This window comes from Paramormyrops kingsleyae, chromosome 2, assembly GCF_048594095.1.
Source record: "Paramormyrops kingsleyae isolate MSU_618 chromosome 2, PKINGS_0.4, whole genome shotgun sequence".
Classification (NCBI taxonomy): domain Eukaryota; kingdom Metazoa; phylum Chordata; class Actinopteri; order Osteoglossiformes; family Mormyridae; genus Paramormyrops; species Paramormyrops kingsleyae.
Genome location: NC_132798.1, coordinates 11,361,765 through 11,387,500, shown reverse-complemented (window position 1 = coordinate 11,387,500; position 25,736 = coordinate 11,361,765). Strand labels below are relative to the sequence as shown.

The 25,736-nt window shown below is 45.9% G+C and overlaps 1 protein-coding gene across 1 annotated transcript in view; it reads left to right on the top strand.

The window, feature by feature from the left end:
- Positions 1-1,498: 1,498 nt before the first annotated feature.
- The window catches only part of LOC111839359 (potassium/sodium hyperpolarization-activated cyclic nucleotide-gated channel 1), a 51,968-nt gene continuing 27,730 nt past the window's right edge, over positions 1,499-25,736 (top strand). Inside the window, exons 1-3 of the mRNA XM_023803193.2 lie at positions 1,499-1,985; positions 11,228-11,651; positions 20,284-20,445. Coding sequence (XP_023658961.1) covers positions 1,630-1,985; positions 11,228-11,651; positions 20,284-20,445 — 942 coding nt within the window. The 5' untranslated portion in view covers positions 1,499-1,629. The remainder of the gene's footprint in view (positions 1,986-11,227; positions 11,652-20,283; positions 20,446-25,736) is intronic.

Here is a 25,736-nt window from a genome sequence, read left to right as displayed (position 1 = left end):
CCTTGTAGAGACAAACAGGAAGCTTTCGTTCTTGCGGTTTTTTTTTCCACGCAGTCCGTAAGGAGTTAAACATGAGCTGCCTATGACTGCTCGGGCCCCAGTGGTTCAGTGCTATGAAAACAGTGCTCTCCTGAAACCAGAAATCCCTCAAGGAGGAGCTCATGGGCTTCCCGTGTAGGCTGCTTCAAACACCTGGGTGGGGAGACCTGGATACTGTGGGGCGTGTCTCATCACAAAGAAGCGGGAGCATCGCCTTCACCACGAAGCCACAACGACACAAAATGTACGGGTGGCTCATACAGGACGAACAGAACCCCGGGACTCATGAAGAGTAGAACCTGGTGTAGGATCTACAGCCCAGTAACTAGCAGGAGTTATGCAGAGAGATCGCTTGCCCTCCCTGCTCCTTATAGACTGTCTGCTAGCCGGATCCTTTGCACCTCAGTGCAGTTTGCTTCACCAGCTCACAGCCAGCTGCATCTGCCCAGGGTCTCTGCCGGTTGGTTGCCACACGAGGAGCCAGAGATCAAGCTAATTCTGATCTCTGAGGCAGGCTTCAGCCATTCGGCCAGGGGAAGTGGCTCAAACAGGCTTTGTGTGCTGTGTAAATATAGATTTTTTTTTTGTATCATTATTGTTGTATTTTTGCTATTCTTCCCAGAGGAGCCAATGCACCAGGTGTTGACACATATGCAGTCAGTACAATGATTTATGAAAGTAATTATCAAGATGATTTTTATTATTCTTGTGGCTGTTGTGAAGTTTTTGTTTCTGGCCATTCAATAGTAATATTTAAAAAGTTTTATATATAATGTGTAACATTTATAGAAAATAAACTTGTGGATACAGATACACCAAAATGGCCTACATTTGGCTGGATGAATCCCCCCCCCCCCAAAAGCTTTCACAGTAAAATATCTGGAAATCCTGTTTTGCTTGCCTTGCATAACAGACTTAACAGAATATATTCTTGAAAATGTAAACCTTTAAAATGAGGTATATGGGGCGATCCAACTCGTCGCGGCTGCACTCATTGTGACATATATTTTTTTCTGGGGGGTGCTATATTTTACTAAAGCAACACTGATACTGCTATTGACAAGTATTATCCCTAACAGCTCATGGATCCTTTACATAGTTTGCATTCCCCACCACCATTATTGGCAATTAAGCAATTAAGCTTTTGGCGGTGACGGCCTATATAAGGGTATTAAAAGGAATATATTAAGGAATGACTATAAACGTTACTAAAAATTCAGTGTGGCTGCAATCATTATTCGGAGTTTTACGGGCGGAAAATACCCTCTCACAAGAATTTGACACTCGGGAACATTAAGCGAAATTTCACGTTCGGAGCCAAAGACGCGTCCCAAAGCACGTTTAAAACCGCAATGACACAGAAAGGTTGCGCCGCGGTTTCTGCCGGTAGGGGGCGTCAGCCGAGGGGGGGACGCGATCCGGCGGCTTGATCTGCGCCTTCAGTCGCAGCTCGCGACAGTAGCGCGGGAGGCAGCGAAGCTGAGCAATAAGAGGGACCTCAAATGAAAGAGGAGCGCACCTCGGACCGGCTCCTCTCCAGTTTTGCGCCGAGTCTGTCCGCCGATCTACCGGACGGTGCGATCCGAAGCCATGGAAGAAAAGTCCAATTCGTTCGCCGGCAGCAAGGACGAAAAAGCGGATGGGAATAATGCGTTCCAGAGGCAGGACTCGATGCAGAAGAATAACATGGGGAGCCAGAACATGAAAGATCACGCCAACTCCGTGGGTTTTAAGATGGATAGGGACGAAGCCATGGTCGGTCTCGATGATATGGATGGGGGGTCCAGGCAGTACGGCTTCATACAGCGGCAGTTCGGGGCGATGATGCAGCCGGGGGTCAATAAGTTCTCCTTACGAATGTTCGGCAGCCAGAAAGCTGTGGAAAAGGAGCAAGAGAGAGTGCAATCGGCCGGATACTGGATCATCCACCCATACAGCGATTTTAGGTAAGGAGCGTAAAGTCACCTTCTCCCCCGCGCACGCCGGTCCGATCCACTTATACCCAATGCAGATCCTCGCTGCCAGTTAAAACAGTCAAAAGTGTCTGCAAAAAATAATCACATTGCATCATGTAGTCGTATAGGGAATAATGCCCTTGTGCAAAAAAGAGGTGAATGTCAACTTGGTAAATGTATTGGATTTTTTTAATGGAATGGCGTTCTGCAGTTGGATGGACGTTTAAGTTCTGTAAAAGATTAATATATACCGAGCCAGTGGTGTTTATTCCTAGTATAGCAAACGGTGCCGAGGAAATCACTTTAGTTACTAAATGTGTACGTTGCACATGAAATAATTAAAATAGATGTATGATTGTTATATTATGCATTAATAAATGTTACGCGATTGAAATATCATTTATAACAGAGGATACTGTACAAAAATGCAACGTAAGAGAAACAATAATCAAATTGCAAGAGGTGGAAATGTAGAAAGAGTCATTCAGTGTTAAGCGCTTGTATGAAAGTGGGCGATGCGAGATCGCAGTCTGGGCGTTTTTGTATTGACTGCTTGCTCTACAGTTGGGATCACTTGGAGCCCTTTGCCTTGAATGCAATATCATTGTTCTCTCCTAATGTCTAATAAGTAAAATGTACTTAAAGATGGATTTCTTCTAGCTGCATATCCCTGCTAGCTACGTTACACAGTCATTAGCGGGTTACAGATTTTACATAGACCGACATTACTAAGCAAAATGCTGGTCACAGTTTTAATTTAATTTTTTTTTTCGGGAAAGCTCATGTTGTTTAGTAAGGTGTATGCCCGTGTTGCACTCCTATGGGTCAGAAATAATATTATAATATCATCTATATATTATGAATTCAACTTTTTTAGCGTGGTTTGATTTTTTTTATCTATAATACTGCATATTCGGGAAAGTTATGGTACATTTGCGGATTCGGTTTAATTCAGTCGGTGGTTTGAGGGCAATATTGTAATTGCTTTATTCATTCATACGAAACGCACGGATAGGGTGCATTTCTGCGAATATGAAATGCTGCCTTTGCGAACTTTCACTTCGCATAACGAACACGCAGCTGAATCCCTGCCGAAGAGTCTTGGTACACAGTGTGCTGTCCGTGGTGCTGACTGCACCCCGCTTTCAGATGGCCAGTGAACCTCCGGGCCAGGAAGACACGCACTCTGTGCTGTGCGAATGTACAGCTGTAAGCATAAAGAACAGCGCCAGCGTTTGATTCTGCCGATTCCTCTGCAAGAGGAAACAATCTGGCCAATTGAAAGATGGACAAATAACCTTAAATGTGGTCACTCTAGACCTTCTGTCAGTAGGCTTTAATGTGAAGCTGAGCTGGGATTAGGGATTAGACTGGTGATGTGTAATAGGAGACGGGGAGATTAGGCCCCAGGCAACTATGTGACAATTACATTGACCCTTAAGGCCAGGGAAACTTAAAAAAGGACTTTCAATTGTTTACAGTTACTAACGGATTCAGCGGAAAGAGGCTTTAATTTTAGGCACGTCCATTATCATGAAGCTCACACATTGACGTCACTTATAAACTCAGGAGTCATGTTAAAAAAAACAGGTAGTTTGAGCAATTTTACACGGACATTTCTCGTGTAACAGAGTATGTTTTGAACAGGTACTGTGTTGTGTGTCCATGGTATGTCAGCCTATATGGCTGGGAATCGCAGTAATTGAATTCCGGTTATATATAATTACACGGCACAGTACGTACAGGGGATGGTATCGATTGTTTATCCATCTGAAGGAGGCTGGGGAGCAGTATTCCTGTGGTTACCCACAGCGAGGGAACGGAGGCGGGGCCTTGACATCCTGCGCAGAGAGCAGCGAGCGAGAGGGGGTGGATCCTCCTGGGAGAGGGATGGGGCTGTGTTAAATACAGACGAGGAAGGGGGCGGGATCGTCAGGAGATGGAGGCGGGGCCTCATGGTTCTGTGCAGAGAGCTGGGGTGGAGTCTAATGGCTCTATGTTGAATGCAAATGTGTAGGAAAAAAAAGCTGGATTGAGAGAGAGGGCCGAAGCTGTGCTGGGCCCCGGCACGCCCGAGTCCTCCACATCCTCCCGCCAATCGCCTCTGGGGCCCCCTCCCTAAAGAGGAGTGGTTCACGCAGCCGAGTGGCTAAGATACTGAGGGGAGAATAGTGATTAAGGGCACTCGACGGACTAGTGGCAAGGGGTCTGCCCAGTCAGGAAGCCACTGCACCCCGAGGACGCCACTTAACCCAGATCGCTTCAGCGAAGGCGCCCAGCTGCGTGTGCAGGCAGCTTAGGAGGGAACATATGCTGGGCAGCATAGCAGGTGCCCCTGAGAATGGAGCCAGGAAGCCGGCAACCGGCGGGCTCTCGCTGCAAGGGACGTGGTCGCTCGCACGCCAAGATGAAAACGCTGGGGGGGCGGGGGAGGCATAAAACATTAGCTAAATGTTTTCTTTTGCACCTCACACGTCTCAGGTAATATCACAGCACTGTGACGTCTTCAGTGTAAGAACTCTGGCATAATAGCAAATTGAAATGGAGTTAGAATGGAGTTACCTTTGAGGTACCTTCAGGGAGAGCGCCCCCTTTAGGAGATGAGTGTTAAAGCCCTCATTCTGTGTTTTTCATATTCAACTGGACCACAACACCTTCCATTGCTAGTCAAGCCTTTCCCGTTTAATTTCCGGACATGAATTGTTATGTAGTCTTCCCCCCTCCACCTTTGTTGTTCCTGTTCTTGGTTGCATGCGCAGGGTGGTAGTTGGGGGGGGGGATTCCTGTACCCGATCGGTGCTCATCGCGGCACATCGCTGCACCACACATTCGGCCCAGACAGGTAAACAGATCCCAGCCGAAAAACTACAACATGGAATCAATGGCTGCATCATTGTGTCTTTTGTTTTGCCTCAAAAGCCGGGTGAAACTCAACGCTGAACATCTCTCCATACAGGAGCTGTTTAAAAATGAATGGCAGGTTAGTAACGTTAATTATTTATAGATCCCTGACAGGTTTCAGCCCAGGAATTGCGATTCCCCCTCTTCACTCGCTTTGCCGTATGATCGGAGCCCAATCTTTCATCTTTCATACGTTATTATATTTTCCTGCTCCCTTCCCCCTCTCTTCTATCTGGAATGCGGTGCAGCCACAGCCTAATTTAGAAGATGCTTATTATTCATCTTTAGCAAAATGTTTGCATGGCTTTTGAAGTAACGTAATAAAGCAGAGGCGGGCGAGCGGCGGGCGAGCAACTGGCGAGCAGCGGGCGCCTGGCGGTTTGTGAGACGGCAATGGTATGAGATCGCACTCACTGTTCCTTTGATCTTTATTAATTGACCACTTTGAATCAAGGAAATGCCTGCACATCTTTGAGATGCAAAGCAGTCGCGTGAAACATAATGGCGGCTTTGAGGGCCGTCATCCCCCTTGTAATCCACATCCTGTGGCCTTACGTAGCACCCGAGATCAAACTCACCTCTCATCCTGGTCCCGAATAGAACTGCCCGGGCAGATGGAATTGTACGACTGGGACTGGTTTTACTCTCTACCAATACGGTACCAGTTCATTGTGACACAATTTCCGACCATCCAACAAAATGGTTTCCTTTCACACATGATTTGTTTAATCACCTTTCATTAGTGAGGACAGTTGTAACAGGGTGAATCATATTGAAGTGAGCTGAAACTGAACAGCCAATATTCCTGGTCACACGTCCTTTATAGCTTCTTCCTGGCTTTGACCCTCGACCAAGATCCCTCCGCTTGGGGAACCTTGTAAGACCACCTCTTCTGCTGGAGGAAAAACAGAACTAGATCCATTTATTCTTGCATCAGGGCCACCCGCTCCTTGCGTGACAGCGATGCATATGAAGCCCGATCTCGATCTGCTCTGCAGCTCGATGGTACATTTTGCCATCCCTCCAGCCAATCCACTTCTCCCTCCGTCCAGAAGCTGCCTGCTCACATGGAAACGTAGGGTCCGCCTCCGCTGATGTCCTGATCTCACAAACAGCTTTGTTTTTTTTACCTCTTAAAGTTTGATTTCCTCACTACTTCCAAAATGCAGTCTTTCATTTTTATGCCCAAACTGCACCTGTGCCCCCAACATTATACACTTGAGAATATCCACATAAAACGTGTGCTGGAGAAGGAACCAGGAGGAAAGAAATACGAACATCTAACACGCATTTATTCCAGCCTCTTATGGGCTTCTCACCGGGGGAGGGGGTGGGAATACAGGGCTTGTGCACCCTAACAGCACTTTCTGTCGGCGTGATGTTCCCTTTAGTGTGATCACTGCTGTGGAACAGCTGGTCACGCTGGGCGTGAGTCGCCCTCACCACACGCCGGCACTGCGGCACACGTGGAGCTGTCCGTGCATCCACTTCTTAAAATGTCAATTCTGCTTTTTTTTTTTGATTCCCTAGAGAAGAATGAAGCTGTTCCGTCATGAATGCCTTGTATGGTGTCCATGCCTGTAATTATGTTGTGATGAGATTGAAGCTGTATATCAAATTTCTAGTTTTATTGTCATCTCTATTCTGAGGGACACGCTGTCATTCTTGTGCCCCAGTTACAGGAGAGGGGGCAGGTGCATGAGGGGGGGGGGGGGGGTGGTGGTCAATAGAAGAGGGAATACTACAAGAACAGTACAATAAAGGACAAATGGAGCTTGTTCCAAAGCTGACAGTTACCATTGGGACCCATGATGCTTTGAGTCATAAACTCCTAGAAGGTAAACCTAAAGTGTTGGACTCTTCAGGCGGCCAAGTGATGCATGGGAAATGGGTGATTTTATTTGGTCCCCTCAGAAAGTAACAGACAGGTTACAAAATGTCACACATGATAAGTTCTTAACCTTTAATTTAAATGCATTGGACAGAAACTCACGTATCTGGAACATTCCTTTCGGTCACTCTCTTAACACACAGCCGTCTTGTCCTTGTCCTATACTCTTGAATAATTAATCACAGGTCAGTAGAGCTGCTTGGCCACTCTCCCCAAAAACATCCACTCCTTCTTAAGATTTCACAGTAAATCGGAGAACTTTTCAGGCTAAGTTAGCTGTGAGTAACATGAGGGTTGTAATAAGCAAAGAAAATTACTCCCGCCCGGTGTTTCCAGTGTAACACAGATGTATTAGTTGTTTCTTATGAATATTTCATTGCTAACCCAGTGCGGCGGCCGAAGCTCAGTGAAGAAGCGTATAGGTCGTCGGCCGTAACAGCTGGTCCCCTGAGTGCTGAAGGTTCCTCTCAGGCTGTGGTGATGTCCCTCTTCACACTGCCCACTTCAGCACCCAGATCCTACAAGCGCACAACTCTAATGGTGCTGATGCGTGTGTTTTGGAAGCTAAATAGGGGTGTTTGGGCGGCACAGTGGTGGCCTCACACTGTCAGGGTTGTGGACTTGATTCCCAACCCCAGCCCTGTGTGTGTGTGTGTGTGTGTGTGTGTGTGGATTATGTTTATATTACATTGTGGGGACCAAATATACCCCACAATGTAATAAAAACTGTTATTTTGACATTGTGGGGACCGTTTTTCAAGTCCCCACAATGATCTGGGAATGCAATCAAAAAACGAAAAATGTCAAGAAGTCTCATATTTTGTTTGGTTATCTATGGTTAACATTAGGTTGGTATTAGAGTTTTCCCCATAGAAGTGAATGGAGAGTCCCCACAAATATATAATTACAAACCTGTGTGTGTGTGTGTGTGTGTGTGTGTGCAATCTGAACGTCTCCCTCGTGTTTGCCTGTGTCTCTCTGTTCAGGTACATGTCAGTTAGTGTCTAAATTGCCCATGCTGTGTGCTTTTGCATTATATGTGATGCACTGGCTTCTGGTTCAGGCTGTTCCCCTGCCTTGTGCCCTCTGTTCCCTGGGATATGCTTCACTGAGATCTGTTAAGATGGTCCTGGAGCTACAGTACCTTCCAGACTCCCAGGAATAGAGGTGAGCTTCCAGAGCTCCAGTGAAATGCTCTTAAGCTGGGGTCTCGATGTCGCAGTGCTGTACATCCAGTGAACTCTTTAGCAGACACACCTAGCAGGTGCCAGGGAAGACTCACTTTTGCCTTCAGAACTGCTTCAAGGCGAGACGAGTTATGCATTCAGAGAGGCCATTCTGCATGCCACTGTTGTATTGAGCTGTTATTTTTGCACTTGTGGCCTTCCTGTTAGCTGTAACAAGATTGCCTATTCTCCCCTGACCTCGTTTTTTTAACAAGGTGTTTTTGTCCAGAGAAATGTCGCTGACTGGCTGTTCTTTGCCTATGGCACCATTTTCCCTATGACACTGTACTGCATGGAAATCCTGGGAGAGGGTGACTGTTTCTGAGGTGCTGGAACCATCAAGTATGACACCAACAATTGCACGACATTCAGACTCACTTCAATCAGGTGTCTTAGCTGCTCTAATGCTTAGCCAAAGAGTAAGTGAACCTCTTGACCCTGTCCTGCCGTGTGATTCGCTGTTTGGATGAGCAGGGTACTAGTATTAGTTAGCAGGGTGACTGATAAATTGGCTTGAGTATAGCCAGCTCCTCAGGTTAAAGTCAGGCCGCTCGATCACGCTCCCACAATTTGCATTTTCTGCAGCTATTTGTATAGCAAGCAAATCAGAGCATGGATGGGCCAGTGCGTCATTCTGGTGCTCGGTTCTGCCATCATTCCGCTGAGTGTGGCTCGCAGGTGCAGGTGCATTGAATTGGCTGGCTCTGCATTTCAGGCATTTCTGCCGCATGCCAGCCCCCTGATTTGTGGCCAACCTGGGGCTCGTACGCGCTGAACTGTTACCTGGCTCAGAATTTTCTTCCCATTTCTTTTCGGTGTCCCTGTAGACAGATACAACGCTCTCATGTTCCAGAAGGGCAATTCCTGTAGCAGATTAAGAACCAATCGGATGAGTGGTGAAGGCCATTGTCCTCAGCCGCATTTCATGAATCACACCATTCTCTCCCCGACCCCTACTTACTACATCCGTGTTTCTCAGCCCAGTCCTCGTGGACCCTAAGACCGTCCCCATTTTTCCTCCTTCCCAGCTCTTTGCCCCCTTAGCCAGACAATCAACCAATCAGGAACGCCACCTGCCTGGTACATGTGTGTTGGGAGCTGGGAGGGAGTGAAAATCTGGGGATCCGGTGACGGTCTGGGGGTCCACAAGGACTGGATTCAGAAGCACCGTACTACATTAGCATTTTTGGGTTGAGAATTCATTTTCTCTTAGTTGCTGTTTCTCTGGTCCTGGTAATGTGCTTTAAGCATTTTTAAACATAATTGCTAAAGTGCTGTGTTGTTGTTTTTTTCTGTTTGTTTTTTTTTTATATATATTAAATACTTCTAGGTCCCTAAATGTACTTTTCCCAAAACATTAAAGTGTAACTCAGTAGCCAGTAACATTTGTGATGATGGTGTACTTTAGAACAGCTGGACACTTGGGAGATGCAGAATTGCTAAACGCTGCAGAGGTCAACGTTCAGCGCCGCCGGTGTAAACTGTGGCAGTCTGGTGTTTTATGATGAGGCCGACAAATATCCCCAGGTGATGAGACTCCTTCAGATAACCTCTCTCCGAGACGGGAGGTGGGTGCTGAAGAAGCTGGCCGCCAGCGCCTTGCGGCCTTGCAGCTCTGTGCAGCCGCTTCTGCCGTGTCCGTGTGTCTGTGTTAGGGTTGTTTCGGGATATCGCCATATCGCACGCGTCTAGCTGGAGCTCAAGTCATCTCTGTGACATCGGTCCATTTACTATGAAAATAACAGTGCCTATCAGTGCCCCCCGTTTAATTTATCCGGGGAAGGCGGCATGCCACGGTTATTGATCAGCACTCGCGGTAATTATTACCACAAGTAATTATTCTCATCAGGCAGATTCATCATATGTGACCCGTTTTGTCAACATTGAGAAAAGCCTTGTCCGGGAGTGTATAAACCAGCGCAAATTCCATCTAAATTAATATAGTTGAGATACTTCATTTAATTCACTTTCCCACTCCTCATTTGGCAATGTTTTCATCACAGACGTCAAGCCAAGGCGTAAATGTCAGCTACGGCACATCCCTGTCGCATGACTGTGAGCGACAGAGGGGAGAATTTATAAAGGCAGCCCGGGGTCGTCGGTGGAAGCGGACAAGTACCGGCGTGAATTTTCATATATTGCGGTGTCAGCGCACAAAATAGCTGTTTGGTCTCTATGTCATTTGAGGCAGAAACTCAAGGGAAGCAAACCAATATAAAACTGATTATGGTTCGGCAATAGCTGGGAGCAGAGCAGCTAAAATAGACAGTAATATGATATTTATTGCATTTATCAAAACAGAGTACAGCTTACATCTTAACCCTTACTTTATTGGAGTATTACTAAGGGTTTAACAGCCGTCCCTCTTTAGGAATTCAAACCGTTGACTACTTGGTTGCACGTTTTGTTCATTTTGATCACTAGCCTGCATTAAGCGGAGTCACGTGCTGTGTTATTTTTGCGGCTTTTCCCGGGCTTACCTGACCAAGCTGGGCGCGAGGATTCGCCCGCAGCCAGTGGGGAGATTCCGGGCTTCTGAAGATCCGCGCCAAACTCCGCTTCCTGTGTGCGCGAGGCTTAGCACAGCGTGACAGAGCCGTTCACAGCGATATGTGGTGCCAGCAGATGATTGCCATGTTTACCCCCCAGCAATGCGTTCTCCTAACATCGCCAGTTGGTTTCTGAATGAATTGGAAGCCATATTTACCCTAGAGTTCTTCTCTAAGCAGCGATTTAATAACACTGTTTGAACATATGAAACAAAAATTGTGATATTTTACCTGTAGATCTATAGTTTAATGGCCTGTTTGTCATTTTAAGGGTGGGAGTAACTCATTTTTTTCACAATGGATCGGAGTAACATTTGTAATAAGGTCAAAACCACTAATATATATCTTGTTTTATTAGAAAACATGACCATTTCTGTGAAATGTTTTGCACTGCTTACCGTGACCCTGCACTGGATGAACAGTTGATTGATGAATATGATGATGCTATTTAAATGCATTTTGTTACCCAGAAATGACAGCTCTGTAGGACTGAAGTCATCTGGTAGGTGGTATAGAGCTATTGTATGTTGTTTGTCTCATAAATTAACCTAGTTTACTAATTAATTCCTAATTAATTCATGGTGCTGATTCATCTTTTCAGAGTTGTCTAGATTATTTGCATCATTTAAAATGATATATGTTGATCAAAGGTTTAATTTTTTGTAGGTTTTACTGGGACTTGATCATGCTTATTATGATGATGGGAAACCTAATAATTATTCCTGTGGGAATAACCTTCTTCACGGAGCAAACCTCCACGACCTGGATGATATTCAACGTGGCCTCAGACACCATCTTTTTGGTGGACCTAGTCATGAACTTCAGAACGGGGATCGTCATCGAGGAGAGCTCAGAGATCATCCTCGACCCCAAGGTCATCAAGAGGAACTACCTGAAAAGCTGGTTTGTGGTGGACTTCCTGTCCTCCATACCCGTGGATTACATCTTCCTGATTGTAGAGAAGGGCTTCGACTCGGAGGTCTACAAGACGGCACGTGCCCTGCGTATTGTCCGGTTCACAAAGATCCTCAGTCTGCTCCGGCTGCTTCGGCTCTCCCGCCTCATCAGGTACATCCACCAATGGGAGGAGGTAAGGCGTGCCTGCATCTGCCAGCATTCACATCTGATGTCATGTAAAAAAAAAAAAAGATTAAGCAGGAGCCGAAGCAGAAGCATAGGCCTCCTACTGCTTGCCCTGTGATGTCACGGTGGCTTCCTGGAGGATATCTAACTCAATGACTTCATAACACTACATAGAATTAGGATGCCTGGGGGAGATTTTTATTAATAGGGGTCCCACATTCACTTTGGGTTATGAATCATCATTTTACATAAGATGGATTCTTTATACCGCTCTTTATGATCTAGTTGGTTATTAACATAAAACTGATATAATTCCCAGACTCAGCTCTGCTTAATTCATTGATCTTGTATCTTTTTAAGCAAGCCAATGGCTGTCTTGAGTTTTGAGAGTTGTATGGGCTGCACTGGGGAAAGGCTGAGGCCATTACAGCAGACAGATAAATTGGGAGAATATGGTGGAAGCTTCCCTGTGATGTCGGCTCTCCCAGAGGTGTCTGAGAGGCTCTGTTTTGCCTGTCCTGTGTTGCCCCACCGCAGACAGGGCTTGAATTACCCTGACTTGACCTTAATAGGATAGCTGTTTGTTTTGGCATCCAAACACCACGTTGTTTGTTCAAGCCCAGATTCCGAGCCCTCAGCTCTGGGAAAGGTACACGGACATAACGTGTGATTATCTGAAGCTGCTAACACTGTAATATAAGGTGTGCCAGACATTGATGTGCACAACATTACCTACCCCCAGCCCTGTGTATAGCCTTGCACAGAGCTACATGCATAGTACAATACACGTTGAATAAACCAAATATGCTTCTTCACGTGGAGACTAAAACCACAGTTTCCAGACTTACCACATGCATCTATGCAAATGTCGTCCAGACAAGTAATTTCACCAGTACCAGGTCTGCCCTTTTCACCTTGGCTAGGCTTAACGATATGTACCAGGCTGAAGGATCCTTACCAGGCTAAGAGATACAAATGGGATACCTACCAGGGCAAAAGATACAAACAGGATACCAGTTTGGACAAAGGATACTTGGCAAGTTAGAAATGCTTGCCAGGCTAAGGTCTGCCTCTTTCAGGGCTTTCACGGGATCCCTTCAACAACTGTTCCCACTTGCTTCGATTGTCCACTGTAGATTAGATTAGATTAGATTAGATTGACTTTATTAATCCCACAATGGGGAAATTCTTTAGAAACAGCAGCAATAATAAAAAAGACAGTAAAACAGGAGGGTCGATTTGGTAAAGGCATCACCAAGTTAAGAACTTAGTGATTAATTGTCATTGTTGACACACTACAGCAAAATGTGTTCTCTCCATTTAACCCGTATGTGACATAGCAGGGGCCAGCTAATTCGGTGCCCAGGGGTAGTACCTTTCTGGTCAGGGATTCAAACCTGCAATCTTTCAGTTACAAGTACACGTCCCTAACCATTAAGCCACCACTGTCTAATCTGAGCTCGGTGACATAACCACTTCAGTTTGGTCATGCTTTCGACACTGCTAGGAAACAGGGCCATGTCAGCGCAGGTACGGCTGGCATAATATACAATGGAAAACCGTTTCTTTGCGGTTTGGCCCAGGAACGCCTCAGTTCTCAGTACCAGTGGAAAAGCACTATTAGTCTTGCTGGATCTCCCATGGTCTTTTATATTAGTCTCTCATATGCCCCTCACAAGGTCTCCCTCGTTCTCTCGCAGGATCTTCCATAGTCTCTAAAGTGCCTCTCACAGGGTGTTCCTCGATTTCTCACAGGAACTCCCTCAGTCTCTAATATACCTTTAACAAGTTATGTCTTGCACAGGGCCTCACTCAATTTCTAACAGGGTTCCCATATTCTCACATATCCCTCTCACAGGGTTTCCCATGGTCTCTGGTATGTATCTCATAGGGTTTCCCTCAATCCCCCATATGCCTCTCACAGTCTCCCTCAGTCCTTCAATGGGTCTCCCATGGTGTCACATGTACCTCTCACAGGGTCTCCCTCGTTCTATCATATGCCTCTCACAGTCTCCCTCAGTCCTTCAATGGGTCTCCCATGGTGTCACATGTACCTCTCACGAGGTCTCCCTCAGTCTCTCGTATACTCTATACAGGGTCTCCCTTAATTTATTACACGGTCTCCCTCAGTCTCTCGTATAGCTTTCATGGGGACTCCTTCCATTTGTCATATGGGGTTCATGGCGACTCCTTCCATTTGTCATATGGGGTTCATGGCGACTCCTTCCAGTTGTCATATGGGTGTCTTAGGGACTCCCTCTTTTTCTCATATGGTTTAACATGGTCTCCCATGGTGTCTCGTATACCTTTCACAGGGACTCCTTACATCTGTCATGTGGGTTTCATGGGGATCCCTGCCTTCTTTTGTATGACTTTCACAGAGACTCTTGTATGGATTTCTTACAGAATTCCTTAGTCTCTCGTGTGGCTTTCAAAGGAACTTGTTTTCATTACTCCAAATTTTCTAGTTCCTCGGGACTAGTTTCTTGACTGACAAAGCTTTGAGAGTGTACTGCCCAGCGTTCCATGCGGAGGCTTGTTCCCACCTTGTCAAAGGGCTTTTACAGGTCCAGAGGTCGACCGAAAAGACAAGTATATAGACTAAGAGGTACCACAACATTTCTGCCACTTAGTTACTGTGCACTGAGAGAGAAGCAGTTTTGAGTGAGTCAGCTCATCCCAATGGAACCCAGCCAAATGTCCAGTCATTTGGCACTTGTTTAACACGGGGGGGGGGGAGGACTTGACTGATAATATTAGAACTATGTTTTTTATGTGTACAATGTTGAAATATTGTGTATATAAACTTCTTTCAGGAAAGCATGGTGACTCAGCATTAATGGTGCTGGTTTCCATGGAGCTGAAGGACACGGTTGCAGTGATGTATATATCAAATTCTACCATCAGAAGTGGAGTTTGGGATTTATGACACTAGTCATTATTTTACAGTGCAAATACCTATAAAAATTCTATAGCTACTGTATATTTTTAAAATGCCTGTATACATTTTCTATTAGTAAAGATGACTTATCTATTAATATTCCTGCAGTAATGTGGACTGGATCAGTTCTAAGGAATTACTTTAGAGCGTAGCTGTTGACTATCAGTAATTTATATTCTGTCAGAAAGGCTGTCCCATATCCAGCAAAGGTTTAGTTCAAATATGACTTCTGGATCTTTGCCAGGTCCTGAATGCACGGAGCAGATCATCCTTCCTCATTTGGATCTGTATGGTTTCCAGAAATGTCACTTTAGGGTTTATGAGAAAGAGTCTGAAACTGGAGAACCAGAATTATTCAGACATGGGCATGGGTCTGGTTCCAGCCAGCCTGCTGTCCCATATGTAGCGGTTTTCTCTGAGACCCAGTGGCGTTACACTGTCTCGTGCTCCATTTCCCCAGCAGTTGAGGAGGCGTTTTTGCCAAAAGACACCCGGGAGTTGTATCCCGATGCTCTAGGTGAAATGATGCCAGTCGAGTGTCTGTTTCTCGACAAGATGTGCTGCCGGGTGTGCTGTCAGAGCGGGGGCTCTTTCCAAAACCTTTCGCGTGAGCCGTTCTGTCAAAGCTCCCTACCGTCGCTCCTCCCCGGGCCAAGAACTCCATCCATGCCAGTGTGGGCTGCTGATCTGGGCCATTTCCAGTGCCTAGGAGCAAAGGCCATAGGCGAGAGAGTGAGCTGAGGCAGCGAGATGCAAGTGTGAGCGGCCAGGTGCTGTGAGGGGAGGAGTCCGCTTCTCGTGCTTCATGCATGACCTGCGAATGACGTTTTCTGTCTTCGGGTAGCCACTTGTACTGAAGGAAAAGTGCTCTGAGGGCCGGTCTTTTTCCATCAATGCTCGAACATCTCAGTGAGTTTCAGGGGATTCAGGTAATATAGGTTGGAGGGAGAGGGGGCTTGTGGCCTATTGTGGAGGGAATTATATAGTCGCGGCCAAAAGTTTTGAGAATGACACAAGTATTGGTTTTCACAAAGTCTGCTGCCTTCATTTTACGATGGCAATTTGCATATACTCTGCCTGGACAAACAAAACCCCACTAATTCTGACAAACTCCAAGCATTAATTATGCAAGAATGGGCGGCCATCAGTCAGTATTTGGCCCAGAAGTTGATTGACAGCATGCCAGGGTGGATTGCAGAGGTCTTGAAAAAGAAGGACCAGCACTATTGACTCTTTGCATAAACTTAATGTAATTATCAATAAAAGCCTTTGGCACTTATGAAATGCTTGTAATTGTATTTCAGTACTCCATAGAAACATCTGATAAAAAGATCTACAAACACTGAGGCAGCAGACATTGTGAAAATCAATACTTATGTCATTATCAAAACCTTTGGCCACGACTGTACTTAGAATGAAAGGGTTCCAAGTTCTAGTTCTGAGAGAGGTATCCTTTGCGAAGTTGGTGACTGGAATTGATTCTGTAAACACTCACGAATCTGTAAAGAGAGTGGCTTGGATTTAAGGCTCCACATAATGGACCTGAAAGCAATTTAATGATTCAGGTTCTACTAGCTCTGGGCCCCAGGGCATGTCTGCAGCCCTGCGGAAGGTGAACCAGGGAAGGCAGGGATTAGAATGACAATGAGAACATGGTGGCCTCTCTGGGATAGGTGTGATACTGGCATGACTCTTTGGGTGTGTCACACATGCACGCAGGTCGGACGTCGTGGATGCAGCAACGTTTTCATGTGAGCAGAGGTAGATCAAGATGTAATAGTCCAGCAGTGTTACCAAAAAGCACACATACACATGTATGCATATGACACACACAGGTTACTGTTCACAAGCCTGCATTCTCACTTACATAGCAGCACCCATGTGTCCATGGACATCTGTGGAATTAGCAAATCCCCAAGTGGCCATTTGGCTCTGATGTTCCGTCATCTCAGAGAGATGGAAATGGAGCAGTATAGGGGTTTAGATGTAAAACCAGCAAAATGAGGTGACATGGCTTTTAACAGAAGGTCAGGCTTTTCCTCAGACTTATATGTGCATAAGTAACGTGTGTAAAAAGCAGCAGAATGGACTGATAGCTCTCGATGATGCCACACAGCATTGCTGCACCGGTTTTGCTTTAGCTACCCAATTTAATAAAGCATGTTTTTATGCTGTCATTTGAATCGGGGTCCCGGTCGAATCACTGGATCCGCCAACCCACAACTGTAAATGTGAATAATATATTCAGTCACCGGAAAGATCAGGCACACTCCCCTGTATGCTTTGCCAACACTGCAAATGTCACGTTTTAATATTTCTCTGCTCAAACATGACAAGCGTCAAATATTGGTATTAAACAGGGACCTTGGCGTGACCCGTTCTGCCAGATGCCCAGCACTTGGCTCTCCAGATTAAAATCGTTATAAAAAAATGTTAAAGAACATAAACAAAAGCCCCGATCCTTATAAACGATGGGGTCCGCATCCCCAGACCCCAGTAGAAGGACGGCATGCCGGCTCCTGTGTACCACCCCTAAGTGTCCACTTGTATTTAAGCACAGCTTACTGATTCTGCTGGACGCACCCCCCCCCAGTGAAGGTTGCAAGCAGAGCTCTTTGACTGAAAGTCCTGAAGGGTCCGTGGCCGCAACATGAAGGAGCTCAAACCAGGTGTATCACTAGAGATTTTGGCCAAATCAAAACATCATTTAGGGCCCCAGGGACCCTTGGATTCATCTTAACCCCCCCCCCCCCCACCCCATTAGGGCTCCCCTGCCACAAATGATATTTTGGCTTGAATCTCACAGTGCAGCAAGGCAAATATTTTTCTTGAGACCCAGAGAATTTGGAGGAATTTAATTGCTTTTTATAATCTTTCAGATTAATTTCACTTGTGCAACAAAGAAAAAAAAAAAACTGAAAAGCACTATAGTCCAATACGATGAATTATTTACTAAAAAAAATACAAGTTACAAAATAGGGAAAAAATGGGGGTTTTCTAAGGACTGGTCCAGTTCTGTGGTTGAATTTAGACTTCTAGGTTCTTTCATTGAACCCAAAACTGGTTTAACTGCTGAATTTGCAGCTCATCCCTGTAAAATTAGTCAGCCATCTTCAATCTTAAAAACTCTCCGCAGTGACATTTATACATTGTTTTGAAAAAGCTTTAGCATTTACTGGCACTACTAAGCATTATTCCTCACTGCAACATAAAATAATTTCAGCTGCTGAATTCTTACACAACATGGGGGCACTTTGGAAGCAGACATCTTGAGTTGGTGGCCCTACGGCTGGTTGATACAACTTCATACCAGGAACATTAGTGTGTTATTTACAGTATGGGTAATAGTCTTCTGGCATTCCAAGAAGGCGGGCAAAGGCTGGCAAAGACCAGGAAGTTGGTCCCAGGAAGCACAGGGCACAAGGCAGGGGATACTGTGGACGAGATGCCAGTCCATTTCACACTCCACAGGCAGATTAGAAATTCCAGTTCACCTATCACCTTGTTCTTGGACTGTGGGCGGGAACCACACTCAGCCAAGAGAGGTCATTGACCCCAAAAGCCTGGAGGGGTACGGCTACATTGAGACACCATATTGGCCACAAAGCATATATACGGCGGAAGTAACCTGACCCATGGGAAGCGAAAATATAAAACTTGTTGAATTAAAACATTAAAAAAAGAGCATAAAATCATCACATCCTGTCCTTGATGTTGCCCGCCTCTCGCTTCTTGGGGTTAGTTCCATGTTTTCTGGCACATTGCATTATGGGTAATCTTGTAAGCTTTGTTTTTGTTTTTGGGACCGACTGGCAAACCTTGAAATGTGCCTTTGCTGTATAGTGCAGAGCAGGGGCGTCAAAAGCATTTTGAATGTGGGGGGGGACACACTGGCATAAAAGTAATATTTTATGTTAAATGTGGGGGGGTCCAAACGAATAATTATGAAATGTTAGGGGGACACGTCCCCCTCAGAGTTAATGGTGGCGATGCGCGTCCTGCAGAGTCAGATTGAGGACAGTCAGTGTTTGTGTTTGTGTGCACATAGGCGTGTGTGTGTGTGAATCTGACACTCATTCATGCTTACACATTCACACAGTCAATACACACTGACCCAGTCGCAGGATATGTATGCACTGGTGTGTCCTCTGTCAACTGGGATCAGCTGGCCGTGCTGAAAGAGCGTAGGAAGTCTGTTTAAGATGGAGGACCTCCTGCTCATTTTCTTAGGCTGCCGCGTCCAATTAACACTGTCCATTAAAGATGTCCATGGGGTTCTCAGTGCAGACACTGATAATTGGATGATAAAGTTGTTAATTAGGATGAGCCTGAGTTTGTACACAAATCCACCTGAGTCACTGTGCAGTGACCCCAGTCTAGAGTGTGTGTTTATGACGACCTGACGATTTGTGTGAAGCATTAGTGATTCGCTGGAACTGCACGGGTTCCTGTGTTCTGCGGTTCAGTCTGGAACATGTATCAGCTGTCTTCTCTGCTCAGCATCATACCGGTGGTTTGGGACGGGGGACAGCAAACCCCCCCCCCCCCACCCACCACCGTCTTCTGCTCCACCCTGCCGAGTCAGAGCTAGGATAGGCCCCCGGTGACCAATCAGGAGGGAGCAGACACACCACTGACATCTAATGCAGAGATGGTGTAAAGACAGTCCCAGGGATCTGAACATGCTGTTCTGTGCCTCACCGCAGCCATGGGGGGGGCGAGGGTGGGGGGGGGGGCTCTGCCTTTACCAGGCATTCCATCATTCTGCTGGTGTGGCTAAAGAAGTACCAGGCCATGCACCATCGCCCAAAAGGCACAAACAGAGTGATTAGAGAGGTCAGAGCTGGTCTCTGGGGGGGGGGGGGGCACTACCAGTGTCCAGCTGGGAGGGGCTAGCATACACAGGGTTTCTTACTCCTCTAGGTTGTGGGGGGTGATTAATATACACACACAGTAATGATAAATTCCCAAACCACTCACTTTATTGTGAGCTGGTCTGCTACCCAGCTTCCTGGTGTCCCTGGGGGCTCTTGGGGTGAAATGAGAAAATGGCACATCGGCGATTGGCCTGCTGTAGCAGCATTAGTGCTCGTAGCCTTCAGCGGCAGGTTCGCTCTGACCCGGACGCGGTCCGACAGCTCGCAGTCCTCCTGAGGCGGACAGCAGACTGGACGGGAAGCTTGACTCGGAGAGTCTGAGCCTGGAGCCTTTGCAAATATGAGATCAAGAAGGCAACAGCACCCCCCCCCATCACCAAAGCTGAACCTTTCCTTGGTAACAGCTCCTAGTACACATCACCTGTGTGGGAAGAGGGGGGTGCCTGTGAAAAAATGCTTTTTATTGCCATTTGCACATCTACCGGCACATTTGAATGCTTCTTTTCAGATTCCCCTCCTTGCTCACCTCTTGAGAGACATACACTTAAATACACACAGTTGAAAGTTTGTGCAGAGGGGCAGGACATTTATCTGGTGCCCCTGGAGCATTTCAGGGGATTAAGGGCCTTGATCAAGGGCCCAGCACAAACCCCGCCCCCCCCCCCCCGTAAGGTCGTAAGGTAGGCATGGCCCCCAAAATGTAGGACATGGGAACTGGCTGGAACCTAAGACCCACCACTGCTTCTTCTTCACAGAGCCAAGCTGAGATCCTCGGGTCCTGATGACTAAGTGCTGCCTATCTCCCTTCCCTCCCTCCACAGATCTTCCACATGACCTATGACCTGGCCAGCGCAGTGGTAAGAATCTTTAATCTGATTGGTATGATGCTGCTGCTGTGCCACTGGGACGGCTGTCTGCAGTTCCTGGTGCCCCTCCTCCAGGACTTCCCGCCAGACTGCTGGGTGTCCCTAAATGGTATGGTTGTAAGTATTGGCGCTTCTTCATGGTGTTCGTTTATTTTTTTTCTCCCTCTCCCCGCCACAAAACGTTGCCTCTGTCGCGTTTTGTGTCCTGGGTAGAGGTGAAGCCGCTACAGCCTGTTTATCGAGGAGAGGAATCGGATGGACATGGACGGCATGGTTTTTAATATTGTTGTCACTGCACTCGTTTATCCCTAAAGAAATTTAAATTGGATTTGACTTATCGGGCAGCTGTTATCCGAGGTAGCTCACTCCCCCCACCCCCCCGGGGGACGAATTTCCCGAAATGAATGCTGAATAGTTTGACCATGAGTAGCTAAAGTGTTTAAAGTAGTTTATAGCTGTACGTTAATCGATTTCTGCTGATATTCAGTGGAGCGCATTAATAGGATTTACGTACAAAAAATAATTTCAGGAAGTTTAGTCGCAGTGTAGCCTCACACCTCCAGGGCTTGGGGTTTAGATTCCCGCCCTTGGCTCATCCAATTAGCTAATATGGGAAAAATTTTAATTTCCTGATCCTTTCAATGAGGGTGTTCAAGTAATATTTTTGGCACATAATGTCTATTAAAAAACAAGGGCATCAGAGTGGCTTGGTGGGTGGAACTGTGACCTCTCCCAGACATGCATTCCCTTGTTTGAATGGGTTCAGAAGTCCAAAAATATGCATTTAGGTGAACCGGTGTCTCTGAATTGTCCTTAAAGTGTGTGCAAAGGGGCGTGCAGTCTGTGCAGGGCGTCCCCTGCCTTGTGCCCTGTTCTGCACAGGATAGACTATAACCTCACTGCGAACCTGCATTGGAGAAGCAGTTATGGAAGATGGATGGATAATTTACATTAACCAGATACAGCGTTCTCGTATTATTGTCATCCCGCATCTCGAAAAGAACAGTCAGTGCACTGCGAATGAGCATGAGTTATAACCTTCCCATTACCGATGATTCTGCATGTGACCAATCCCATTCTATATGCATTGAAAGCCATCGGATCGTGGTCTTCATTAAAGTGACTCTCTGCACTTAATGTGAAGAAGACAGAGTTAACTGTGAGCTATCGCGAGCGGCAGCGAGCTTATAGCGATCTGTGTACGCAATGCTACCACTGTGAACGATGCAAACGATCGCATGCGACACAGTGCAGAAGAATCTGGGTGCAAAAGGTAGAATTGTTCATATTTGTCTGTTGCTGAGAGTCAGGATTCATTAGGTCAGCCGTTTGTAACACGCTGATTTATTTATTATACCTTCGTGCAAAATACTGCAGTGATTAGGACCACATGAGCAAAGAGAGGCAGTCAGGATGCGTCACCTGGGCTTGTTTAGGCGAAACGTCTGGCTGAGTAAACAGGGCGTGGGGAGAGGCGGGTAAATCAGTAAATCAAACAAAGACAAGGGCATTCGCTAATCGGCTCAATCCCATTCTACTCTAAAGGCAGTACCCTGGCTGTTCTTGTGTCCTGGGAAGACAGCACGACATCACTGCCACCCTAACAGACCTGCTGGGCGACAGTGGTCTACGTGCGACGCAGCCGGGGGCCTTTTCGGGCACCAGAGGGCTGAGATTCAGGGCTCAGATTGGTCAGCCTGGCAGCCGTTACATGACGATGGGGATTCTGAGTGAGGAGCCTGCTATTAGCTACTAATGCTGCCTACAGCTTGTTTTTGCACAATCATATATAACCACAAATAAAATAAACTAATAAAATAAACAGCAAATTATAACTAATTTAAGTTACAAATAAATTCCCTGTAAATTGATCTCATTAGCATAAAAAAGACACTTTAAAGATTTATTTTCTCTTCCTGGGAATATTCATTGGGGATACCAATAGGGGTAAACTCGTTTACAGTCTACAAAGCGCTAATATGCATCTCATTGATTTCTTAATTAGCTCCTTAGCATGTTCTCCTGCAGAAGTACTACAGCCTGCATTTGCCTGGAGCGCGTTATGTACATTGTAATAGCAGCAGTCTCAGCCGTCTTCTCAGTCTTCAGTCTAAACTGCATTAATTATAAACACAAGCTTAAATTTAGGTAGGAATGACTCAGGAAAACCGTTTTGAAAATCCTGGAAAGTGTGTGACTTGTAGCAAATTTATGAGTAGTATTTTCTAGAGGATAGATGGGATATAATTTGCTTTGCGGTAGGTTTTAGAGACGCAGCATCGTTTAAAGCCAGTGCTGCCCTCATGGACGTAACTGATTTGATATAGTACTGCTTTTTATTCTAACCCTCTACGCCTTACCCTGCAACTATAGGGTAAGAGTTTCACTGTACCCACATTTTCTTTACCCACTGTATCCTATGTTGGGATATGGGTGTCTGGAACCTATGCTGGACACCTATGGACAATTTGGCAACTGCATTTCACCTTAGCATATTTTTGCATATTAGCGTATTAACTATGAGGGGAAATTGGAGAACGCAGTGGAAACCCCAGGATGACAGTAGAAAAACAAGCAACTTGACACACAGAGTTCCAAAAGAGTGTGAGACAATAGTGTTAACTACCACACCACACTGCCTCCTCAGGAAACATCCGTCAATTTTCTGTGGGGGGGGGGGGGGGGGGCTGGATCCTAACCCGGAATAGCAATATGTGCCAATCCTGCCACTGCGAACCATGCAAACAATTGCATGCAACACAGTGCAGAAGAATCTGAGTACGAAATGCACAATTTTTTTATGCTTGGCTATTACTGAGAGTCATTACTCATTAGGTCAAGAGTCTGTAACATGCTTATTTATTTATGCTTATTTACTCACTCACACATACACACCTACGGACATTTCGGTAACTTCAATTAGCCTCAGCATATTTTTGGACTGTGGGGGGGGGGGGAGCACCAGAGTTCCCTGAGGAAACCCCACGACAACATGGGGAGAACATGCAGACTCCACACGCATGGAGCCGTGGTAGAGTCTCAGCCCTGGTTCCGGAGGTGTGAGGCAGCAGCGCTAACCACTGCATGCTAACCACTGCATGCTAACCACTGCACGCCCCCCAGAACACATATGAGAGTAGAACTTTAAACTTGAATGTTATGTTGTAATTTGCCTGGTGTGTTTGCACCATGACTCCCTGAAGTATAAGAAAGGTCCATATCCTTATTGTAATGCCTCTGGATAACATTTCCTCTCTTCCGGGGGGTGGGGTGGGGTGGTGCTGCCTCTCATCTTGACGTTAAAACCATCACACTAGCAGGGCATGGAGAGGGAAGGCAAGATCTCAGTCATGAAGCGTCTCTAGCGTGGCCTTATTCCTAGGGCCCAGGGGGAGACAGAAATCGTTTTTATTTTGTCTGATGACAAGGCCATTAGCATTCTGGGCTGCAGAGGAGCTGTGAGCATTATCGCTGAGCTCACAGACACAGACAGACACAGACAGACACATACATACACACACACACAGACAGACACACATACAGACAGACAGACACACACAGACACACATACAGACACAGACAGACACACAGACAGACACACATACAGACAGACAGACACACACACACACAGACAGACACACACACACATACACACACAGACAAACAGACACACACATACACACACACACAGACACACACACACAGACACACATGCACACACACACATACACACACACACAGACAGACACACACACACACACACATGCACACACACACATACACATGCACAGACCTGTGCTTATATCTTTGGGGGCCTGTTCATTCATTTCCATGGTAAAACCCTAATCCCAGCAATGACAACCTTAACCCCTTCCCACCCCTAACCTTAACCATAAGTATCTTTCAGCATTTTTAGTTTTTTGATTGCAGTCAGAGATTTTTATAAAATTGAATTTCCCCTTGTGGGGACTGAAAAAATGGTCCCTACAAACATCAAAGCATTAAGTCCCCACAATGTAATGCATGCCTGAACCACACACACACCCATACAGACACATAACAGAAGTGCTACAGGTTATTTAAGGTTCCAGAAAAGGAGCAGCCTAGTTGAATCTGACCCCATCTTCAGGACTTGGGGTTGACCACTGGATTCTTTGGAGAGGCCTTTGGGGGGGTGTTTAAGTTTAAGGCTTTAAAAACTTGAAATCATAGAAAATGTGTTTCCTTACAATTTACAGTGATAAAAAATACTGTTGGCATTGGGTGACAGCCTGTGTGGGACCACACTTGTGATTGGATGGACCAGGCCCAACCGGGGCCCCCATGGAGCTAGCCTTAGCTGGTGTAATCCAGCCCATAATCCAACAGTTCAGTTTTCAGGTATACAGGAAGTAACAGTGTACTTTTTTCGGGGGCAGGGACACCCATTATATTTATAAACTGAAATTCGGTTCACCGGTTTTATGCTCATTCGCTCTGCAGGGGGCGGTACTGAGCATTCTTTCAGCTTTGAGAATGCTGTAAGAACGGCACTCAGCCAAGAAAAGATTTACAGTTTTTTCCAATCATTTTCACACGTGTCTCAATACCATGTCCACTTTTTCAAAACACTTAACACAGTGGGCTGTACCAATACACAACTGAGCACACCACTTAAAGCTTTGGTGCAAAATGCCCTACAACCACCAAAACGTTTCACAATTCACCCAAAAGTGACTCATGCTGCCATAACCATGACAAATGCTGTCAGCCAACAACACTACTGGGACACTCAATGTTCATTGGGCTAAAAAACACTAGCAACTTTCAGCATTGCAAATTACATATATAAAGTGTGGCTGTATCCTCCAGTTTGGCACAAATTACTGTCATGTTGCATTGTAAAAATAAAATAAACAAGAACTACTTTTGCATGTGAAAATTGTAATACCAACCAATTCTGAAATGCTGCAATATATTTCATTAGAAATCATGTAAGTGTTGCTGTTTCTTTTTTGCAGTATGTAAATATTTCATTCCTAGCAGAAAATGCCAATCCAAAGATGGCCCCTTTTGTACATATGGCAAATTGGCACTAACCAAACAAATTCCTAGATAGGTTCTTAGCTGAAATTTCAGGCTGGTGTGTGTTTTTATTCAGCTTTCCAGCTTCAACCATTGTAAAATGCTTGGGGTGATCTAGGGCAGGGGTCTCCAACTCCAGTCCTGGAGAGCTACTGTCCAGTAGGTTTTTCTATCCTACCTGGCTTCTGATGAGTCACACCTATACTCAAGTAAATACCAGGAACTAGTGTGGCTCATCAGAAGCCTGGTAGGATAGAAAACCTACTGGACAGTAGCTCTCCAGGACCGGACTTGGAGATCTCTGATCTAGGGGGATGGTGGTGGTCTAGTAGTTAGGGATCTGG